Below are 9,734 nucleotides of genomic sequence, written 5' to 3' on the forward strand. Positions count from 1 at the left end.
TCGCTGCAAATGGCAGCAATTTTTAATTTTTTTGCAATGTCATATGGTAAATTTATGATTTTTTTTTCTAAATCATCACTATCGTTTGTGGAAATATACAATGCTCACATGGAATACTTTATATAAATTATTGTAATATCACATCGAAAAATTTAAGATTTTTTTTCTAAGCCATGTCAATTTTTACAAACGTTTCAACTTTTTGTCACATGAAAAATTTAGAGAATTTTTGTTTTCTAAATTATGGCAACTGTACAACTTTTAAAAATGTCCACATAGTAAGTTTAGTACTTTTGCTCCACAAACCATGACAACCTTTTGTGGAGATATGTAATGGTCGCATGAAATATTTTTTGAGAACAACATTGTAATGTCACATGGCAAATTTAGGAATGTCTTATTTTCTAAATCATGGAAAATTTAAGATTTTTTTTAACTTCGTCACATTGAAAATGTATTGTATTTACCATGGCAATTGTATTTTATATATCTTGGCATTTGGATTTTTCACATATGATGGAAAATGTGTTTTAAGTACCACACCTTTTGTATTGACACCTATGTTTTTGCCATGGACACTCTTTGCCATGGCAAATTTGGTTTGTGATCTGTGTTCACTTTTTTATAAAGTTTTTGCCATGGACCATGGCAATTTTGTTGAACAGAACATGTGTACGTCAGATTTTTTTTGTTTTGCATCGAAGGAAAATGCAGGTAAATTTGTGTTTGCCACGTGGCAAATTTTAGAAAAAATGATCTAGTGACATAGCATTTTCCGAAAAAATTGCGATGTCACTAGTACATTTTTTTGCCATCTCTAATTATAGAAAGTTCTACATTTTGCCTAGATATAGACATCTAAAACTTCTGAATTTTCCATGTCACTCATTCATACCTTTTATTTTCTTTTCTTTGCCATGAATTAGAGAACATCTTTTTTATTTTTTGCCATCATTTTGTATAGGTTTTTATTTAGTTTCTTGCCATGGATCATGAATTTTTTTATGTGCTTGTATTTTCCATGGAGCATGGTAAACTCCCTGATGTGTTTTCATATGACTTATTGGTACTACTAGATGCGAACATTTTGTGTACCAAAATGGCAAACTATATACATTTTCTGATGACAACTCAACATGCCTATTTACCATGCCAATTTTTACACATATTCTATGGCAATTTTTGTAGTAAAATCTCTTCGTTATACTCGTAGGTCCATTTTGTGATTTTTATTACTATCATGACAATTAAAGAATTTCAGTATGTGTTCCTATAGACAATTGGCCAATTCATGCTATATAACCCAGCAAAACTATTTTTTTTTTGTTTGATGGCAAGTGTTTCTGTTTTATTTTTCATTTTTTGTGATTCTGGTTTTTGGACTGCTCGTGTTTCTTGCTTGCCATTTTATTATAAAATGTGGAAATTTTTATTTGACACATATTTTAAGGTTTGAATTATTGTGGTGTCAGAATACGTGTCAAATAAAATATGGAGTAGAAGAGAAAGGAGAAACAAGTGCTCTGAAAATGGGTGAACTGCTGAAGGAGAAGGTAAAAAAAAATCGATGCTCAAGAAAATAGGTGGGTATTCAAATGGCAAGTTGGTGAGACGAGTGCCTTTGAAAATACGACGGTTGCGCTCCTTCTAGATAGTGTAGAGGAAGCGGACCTGACTTTTGGCCGGGCCCAAGTGGCGGTCGGTATTGGTTGATTTGTACTATTTTAGTTGGTCACTTGGCGGTTTTTTTTTTGACTTAGCAAAACATGCACTTTCTTTAGGCCTTGGACGCCATGTGTGGCTAGGTAATCCCCATAATCCAAGATGTATTCCACGAACTGTGGTCTTTGATCGTTAATAAAGCTTGGATTATCCCTCAAAAAAAAACTTGGCGGTTTTTGCCACGTTTTCCAAAAAAAACATGAAACCTTTGTACATAAACCCTCTTGTTGGTTACTGTCGGTTGCTTGAGAAAAGAAAATAGGAGCTCAAAAAATGTTAGACTGCTGGACATGTTCTAACCAAATACGCAGGCCCAGATCACGTGAGACATGTGGAAAACGCAGGCCCAATTCACTGGGGGGAAAACATTTTATTTCGTACTACAAGGCAGAGGACGCCGCGGAAAAATATTTCCCCGTTTCCCTCGCCGAGAAATCCCTTCCTCGAGCACGCGCGAGCAAATCCGTTGCAAGCATCACCGCAGGTGACTAAAAGAAAACTATTCGAGTTCTTGGTCTCAGATCTTTGCCGCATTCGAATCTGTTCCACCAGTAGGGGCGGCGATCTGTTTCGAATCTGTTCTTGATGTAAGTACGAATTAATTGCTGTTTATAGATTTCCGTGGTTAGTATCATGTGCGGACGTTTCGTCGGGATCTGATCTGACACTAGAGACTGGGGATTGAACTGCGGCTCCTAGGTTGCTTTCTGAGTTCGTACGCCGGACTAGCATAAGAGGCGATGTCATGTCGGGCCGTTAGACCTACACATGCTTCAAGCCGACTAGCCGAGTTACAAGATTGATGTAATTCAGGATTTGTTTTCACATTATTGGCTTCCTGACGAGGCTCTGCATTTGATATCTGGGGTATTTATTTCGTTTGAGTAAACAGCAGTTGCAAACTTTAGAGAGGGACGCATGTGAGGTTCAGGTTGATCCTTCTAATGCCTAGGCTTCCTACTCGGTGCTTATCGTGTGCTCGGCATTTCTTGTGAACATTTGGTTAGTGGTATTTATCTGTAAAGCTGTGCTGAAAAAATTTAAATTAAGCTATCTGTAGATCTATGCTTATGGATGCCATAATTTGTTCAAATATTTAGGTATTCAAGGGAAACTTTTTTTTTTTTTGAGAAAAAGGCCCTGTGTCTCAATGCATTTATAGAAGAAGTTTGTGTGAAACTAGACTAGCTACTTGCGATTGGTCATTGCATCATCACTAGACACTGCGACTGGGCTAACCTACGGGCTGATGAACGATGATAAGATATCATGATATTTCTCCCTCTCTTTCGAATTAGCTTTACAGTACATGTTCTGTTCAACATCGTCACATTCTGTTGTAAGTTGGCATATGGCTGCTAGTCATATCTGGGTCGTGGTGATCCATCTACTGTACTTTTTCTACAATGTTTGTGTCATATATAAAATCATGGATGGACATTATGAAATCAGTTTCATAGGGTTTTTCTTTGTATATAAGAGCAATGGTGGGCTATAATGTCAGGATTCTAAGGGATGCAGTTAAAGTGGTATGTAGTTTGTAGATGACATGACCATTCACAATTCATATCTTGTTGTCTGACTATTGGTTTGAACAATCTTTGTTTATTCAGCCGTGATGGCAGCAATGAACATTGATCTGGGAGGATTGGCAGGCAGGCCTACTACTTCACAGGTGGATCCTTTTCAAAGTGCTTTGTATGGAGCTGGACCTGGACTCATCCGAAGTGGACTAGGAGTGTACAGTGAGAAGTTTTCAGGTTCAAGCTCCGACTTTATGCAAAGCAATGTAAGCATGGATGCATTTCATTCATAGATATACCTGTTGTTTGATTTTCGAAAAACTATTCAATGTAAGTTTTGCTTGATTGCGTATACAGATCACCCAATATTTGTCCAATCCACAATATTACTTTCAAGTGAACAACCAGTATGTGAGGAACAAGCTGAAGGTTGTCTTGTTTCCTTTTCTGCATCGGGTAAGGACTGACCGCCTCCTTTTTCTCAAGAACCTCTTTCGTGTCGGACCTGCAGATTGTGAGGTCTCACTCAATCCTTATATCGTTTCTCTTCCTTCAGGGACACTGGACTAGGATAACTGAGCCAGTGGGAGGAAGGCTGTCATACAAACCTCCAGTTCAAGACATCAATGCTCCAGATCTGTACATCCCTCTGATGGCTTTTGCCACCTACATTGTTGTTGCTGGATATGCCTTGGGTGTTCTTGGAAGGTAACTGCACACCCAGGACAACTTTTGATTGTTGTACTTGTAGGACTCTAGAAGAAATGTGCAGTATGACTCTATGAGCAGTGTAATATATGTATCACTTGGTTGTATATATGTGTCACTTCATTATAGTGCTGTAGGGCAAGTGGTTCTGTTTGTTTCTTAAGTTTAGTTCCCCCAGCTACAAGTATTGTGGTACAGAGGGAGTAAAATGCAGATACTAGCGAAAGGTTGAAGGGTAGAGATTAACTTTTGTGATGCACTATTTTATTTCTCTAGAGGAAAACAGTGTTCCTTAATGTTCAGGATATCCTTAATGCTTCAGTGGTGCTTGTCTGATTATTAACATTGTTCCTGAATGCAGGTTTACCCCGGAGGCACTGACTATACAGTTCACAAAAGGGTTACTCGATTGGTTTATGCAAGTCATCCTCATTAAAGCACTACTTTACTCACTGGGAAGTGGTGAATCGCCGTTGCTTGACATTGTGGCATATGCCGGCTATGGGTTTGCCGGTACCTCACTTGCGATGCTTGTCCGCATCTTCTGGAGCTACTCATACTATTTTGTGCTGCCATGGTTCTGTATCTGCACTGGAGTGTTCCTGGTTAAGACGATGAAGAGGGTTCTGCAGGGTGCATCGAGGACTTATGAGAGACATCCTAGCAGGAACCACTACCTTCTTCTATTCCTCGCGGCCGCGCAATTCCCCATGCTTTTTTGGCTAGGCAACATCAAGGGCTGATGTTTCAGTCTTGTCTCGGAACAGGGATACCTTTTTTCCTTTTCTTTTCTTCAAGGCGGAGGCTAAAACTCGATCAGAATAAAGTTTGAGGTTTTGTCTTACTGATGAACTTTTGTAGTAGCCTTGTCTATAGTTCAGGCTCTTATTGGAGTGGTAAATTTCTTGATAGAGGACCTAAAAAATATGCAGTCAATGTTATCTTATTGGTCTGCAAAGGATGTTACTTTCTCATGATTTATGACTAGCTGAAGACAAATGCATACATTGAATTTTGAATATTGGATAGTAACTTATCCTAAAAGTACATCTTCAATTGTCCATATTTGTGCCGTCTGCTAATATATTTGCAGCTGTTATCTTGTAGGCTAACTTGCTAAGGCCTGCGTAACCTGAATCTATCTTGGGTAACTAAATTTACTAATTGAATCAAATTGATCATTGTTCCCTAACATGTGGTTTGGCATCAATCTTGATCAAGTTATTTGCCACGTCACGGTGCTTTCAAGTGACTTGGTACTGCCAATGTGACAAAGGCATACTAAGGAAGCACACCGACAGTGAAATTTGCATACAAACGCCTTTATTTATTCACCCTTCACATTTTTCTTTCTTGTTATTATTCACCTCCAAGGTTATTATTCATTCACCTTACCGTTGTTCTGTAGTATCTGTTCGACAAATGAGAGATAAGCATTTCTTTGCCTCTGATTTATGAACTTGTGTTAGTTGATCTTTGGCCGAATATCTATGAAACATCCAGATGGGTTTCCCTGAATTATGACTCATTGCTCTTATGAGAAATGCCCAACAAAGTTCAGTTTTAGTTCACTAATACTTTCCCCTCTGGCAGGTAGAACTGAATGAATTGCTGACATAATTTTCAGCCAAATCTTGCTGCTGCTGCTCTTGCCATGTGGTATGTTCTCCTAAACCATTATACACACTTAATTTGAACCCAGGAAGGATATCCTGTGACTTCAAAAAGGTAAAAATAAATAAATCATGATGAATTAGTGCTCAAACCAAAGGATTATTGCATAAGTGGAGCACAATGGATGAATACTTACTCGAAGACATGTAATAGCTACAAGGCATGATTGAAGTCTAGCTACACCATCTAGAGGTACACAATGGCTCAACAATTAGCATTGGTGAAAAGTAAAAAAAAATCATTTCGAAGCTGCAGCCTATCAGAATATCACTCTATCTCAAGATTAGCACCACCTGGCAACAGAGTGCTCCCGTCGACCGAAGAGGTCAACGGTGATGAACAGTTGGAGCTTTTAGGAGCAGGTAGAGTGTCGACCTCAACCACGCCCTCCAGCATCTGCACCACCTGGTGCATTGTCGGACGGAGCGAAGGATTCTGCTCAATGCACCAGAGTGCAACACGCATGAACCTCTCCACTCTGACCAAATCCTCAATGGTGTCGTCATCATTATGCAACAAAACCTTAATCTTGCCATGACAGACCAACTGACCAGCACACCAAAACAGTGTGACTGAATCGTCACCATCCAGCCCGGTCACCGGCTCCTGGCACTTCCGGCAGCATATCATCTCTAGTAGCACAACGCCGAAGCTGTAAACATCAACCTTGGTGTCAATGCGCCTATCACTTTGGAACCACTCGGGGGCAATATAGCCCCTTGTGCCCCTGATGTTAGTCACCGTGGTGTGCATCTGCTGGTCACTAAGAAGCTTTGCAATCCCAAAATCAGTAATCTTCGGATTTTTCTTGTCATCTAACAATATATTGTCAGGCTTGATGTCACAATGAATGATTGGATAATTGCATTCTTCGTGTAAGTACTCTAGGCCCTTGGCAATACCGAGTGCTGCCTTGGCACGCCAACTCCACATTGGTCGCTTAGGCTGGAAAAGGAAGCTCCGAAGGGAACCACCTGGCATGAACTCGAACACCAACATCCGTTGCTCCTGCTCTTTGCAGTAACCAACCATGCGGACCAGGTTCCTGTGGTGGATCTGGCCGATGGACTGTACCTCATTCGCGAACTCCCTCTCGCTGTAACCATTGGAGCTGATGAGCTTCTTCACCGCTATGTCAGGAGAGTGTAGCGACTTTAACACCCCATGGTAGACCTCGCCAAAGCCACCTCTGCCTAACAACTTACAAAAGCCATTGGTGGCTCTGTAAAGCTCTTTTGCAGTGTAAGCCCTCACAAAGTCATGGTTGGCGTTCTTCTTCCTAAGGTACCAATGTAACATGAGACTACTTATTGCGGATAGCAACACGAACCCCGAGCAACCGAGTAATACATAAGGCAATATCCTTCTCGGTGGCACCAGCTCGAAGGGATTACTCGTCCGTACCTTTATCAATGCCTTCATGGCGACGTCTCCTCCTTGCCGTCCAAATCCTGCCAATGACACCATCTTGGCACAATAACTGTCATCATACATAGCAGCGGCGCAGAGGCAGTCCTTTAGGCAAGAGTCTGCACACTGGTCCTCTGTGGTGTGCGAATATCCTTCATATGGCGAGTTTCCCCAAGTGGTGTTCGGGAGCGTGACAACCCCAAACTCGGCGGAGCGGTTCTTCCCGTCACAACTCTGCGACATGAACCCCTGTGTGCAGCCCATGTACCTGAGCTGAGAATCGACATAGGAGTAGCCGCTTGGGCACTCACAATCGAGCCGGTCGTTAGGACCATACACACAGTATGAGTTGGGGCCACACAAACCTTGCATAGAGGTTTTTATCTTGCAACCTTCGGTTGGGAACTGTCCCGTGACTGCCCACGACAAGTTTCTCCTTCCCATGGCGTTCTTCGGCCGGGTGTACATGCGGAAGATGCCATCTGGATCGAGTGATGCGTGCTGGTGGTAACCAAACCTAGACTTTGGATGCGGGGGTATCAGGTCAACCACAGTGCTGTCATTGCTCTGATAGTACAGATGGCCCGATGAGTCAAAAAAAATAGTCATGTTGCCGACCTGGTTGTCCGGCTGGTAGGTGTTAGTGCTCCAATATGCGTTGTGCGAATCCAGGTTGCCGGTGGCAAGGTTTGTGAGGTACAAGACGATGTTACCATCGCCTTGCACCTGCAGGCTGTAGCGGCCGGGGAAGAAGACCGTGTCGGAGTGCCTGGACAGAAGAGCCTTTCCAGAGCCCAACGATTGACCTGGGAGGAGTGTGTCAGTTGGGTGCTGGAAGCTCTCCCAGGTGATGGGCATTCCCCCGGTGGCGAGTAACTGGAGGTTGCCTGAGTCTTGCAGCGCGAGAATTGAGCCGGCTTGTAGGCTAGGGTATGGGTTCGTCCATATTATGCTACCGGTGTTGTCAGTGAGGGAGAGCTGGGGACCGATGCTGAACACGGACAACTCCGTGGCCATTACGGCCGAGCCTGAACCCAGGTTCTTGGCATACCACACCACCTTCTCCTGTGCAGGGTCGGGTGCCTGGGTGAAGTTGAGGTTGAACCAGACAGCAAGGAGGAACTGGCTGGGGTCAGAGTCGAGGGCCCGGAAGCCGAAGGCAAATTCCCCTGACGGGGAGGTGATGTAGCCAGGGGGGCTGAGTGTCAATCCGGTTGTGAGCCTCTGCGCTGCAAGCAGATGAGGCTGGTGGAGCAAGAGCGCAAGGAACGAAGCAAGGTGGAGAACAAAAGATAGTGGCTTCATTTGTGATTAGCTTCTTGCTGATCCTGGCTTTATTTCTGATTAGCTTCTTGCTGATCCTGGCTTTATTTCTGATTAGCTTCTTGCATGATCAGCGTGCCATTGTGGTGTATATAAACATGATACGATCCAGGCATCCAGCAAGTCTTTGGGTGCCTCGTCACCTAATGTGGCTTTTAGACTTAGTGCTGGTCTACGCTGAACGGAAACAAATTCTCATGCCCTAGACTTAGTGGCACGGCATGCTTTCCTTGGGTGGTTGGCGAATGTCAAATTGTCAAAAGGCCAGGAGGAATTCCGCTGGACCTTCCGTCAAAATGGTAAGTTCTCAGTCATCTCAGTGTATCTGACAGCTGCCGTAAAGTTTAAGGTACCGATTAGCTTAATATAAGCCATTGTTCGACCGCACAATTTGCTGACCGAAAGGAAGCTGAACATTTCAAATTTGCTCACTGACAGGAAGCTGAACATTTCCTCTCACGTTTTAGTTTGCTCAGTACGCACGCTTGCAGATGGATGACTTTATTGACTGTAGAAGGTAATATCAGGTATCAACAACTCATTTCCTATGTTAAATTTACCTCACTCTCGTTACAGATTTGGATGTGTTCTCTGTGTGTACGGAGTAGTGTTTTCTAGCGTCTGATGTAAAGAAAGTGTATCAACTGATCGTGGACGGACTAAGCAAGTTTTGTCAGGTTTGGCAGAAGTGCTTTGGTCTTCTCGCCATTCCAAACATGGCACCACTGATCATGGACACACTTGAGAATTGGTGGTGGACAAGGAGCGGACCGGTCTCAGTTAAGGAAAAATAGTTACTCTTTCAATACGGTTCCTCCGACAGGGCGTTTTGGCTCCCGGGCTCATCTGAGCCCGGGAGTGAACAGTAAGTTCGCCAAAAATAGTAAAGTAATTCAAAAAAATCAATTTATTTTGTGGTGAAAGATGCTTGATTTCGTGATGTCCGTTCGAAAATTCAGCGCGTTTGAACATTTGACGAGCTTTGAGCAAAAAAGACAAATTTTGGGCCTGTGAAAAAGTTTATTGTTTTGCACTGTTCGGACCTGATTTTGTCTCTTTTGCTGAGAGCTCGTCAGATATCCGAATGAGCTGAAACTTGGCATGGACATCACGCACTTGAGAGGTACGAATGAAAGAGTCACTCAGATCCACTACTTAATAAAATCGATTTTATTAAGTAGTGGATCTGAGTGACTCTTTCATTCGTACCTCGCATCTTTCACCACAATTTTTTTTTGAATTTTTTAGATTTTTTCTATTTTTTTTGAATTTACTGTTCACAGGGTGTAGATGAGTTCGGGAGCCGAATTGGATATTCGGGTTCCTCCTACCTTCTCTTCTCACATGCGAGGTACGAATGAAAGAGTCACTCAG

The 9,734-nt window shown here is 42.5% G+C and overlaps 2 protein-coding genes across 3 annotated transcripts; one reads left to right on the plus strand and one right to left on the minus strand.

The window, feature by feature from the left end:
• Positions 1-2,056: 2,056 nt before the first annotated feature.
• Positions 2,057-4,797, plus strand: LOC125525615 (uncharacterized). Of its 2 annotated transcripts, none has more exons than XM_048690626.2 (5): positions 2,057-2,309; positions 3,336-3,511; positions 3,603-3,701; positions 3,802-3,953; positions 4,315-4,797. In XM_048690626.2, the coding sequence occupies exons 2-5, from the start codon at positions 3,341-3,343 to the stop codon at positions 4,694-4,696; spliced, it is 804 nt and encodes a 267-aa protein (XP_048546583.1). In that variant the 5' UTR covers positions 2,057-2,309; positions 3,336-3,340; the 3' UTR covers positions 4,697-4,797. The 2 variants fall into 2 exon arrangements, with proteins under 2 accessions (XP_048546583.1, XP_048546584.1); XM_048690627.2 differs by having other exon boundaries at positions 2,058-2,206.
• Positions 4,798-4,939: 142 nt separating this feature from the next.
• LOC125525614 (G-type lectin S-receptor-like serine/threonine-protein kinase LECRK3) lies at positions 4,940-9,470 on the minus strand. The gene has a single exon (XM_048690625.2). It carries the CDS (start codon positions 8,340-8,342, stop codon positions 5,895-5,897), a length of 2,448 nt encoding a protein of 815 aa, XP_048546582.1. The 5' UTR covers positions 8,343-9,470; the 3' UTR covers positions 4,940-5,894.
• Between the last annotated feature and the right edge of the window lie 264 nt (positions 9,471-9,734).

The sequence above is a fragment of the Triticum urartu genome, chromosome 7A, assembly GCF_056163025.1.
Source record: "Triticum urartu cultivar PI428250 chromosome 7A, HENAU_Tu73, whole genome shotgun sequence".
NCBI lineage: Eukaryota > Viridiplantae > Streptophyta > Magnoliopsida > Poales > Poaceae > Triticum > Triticum urartu.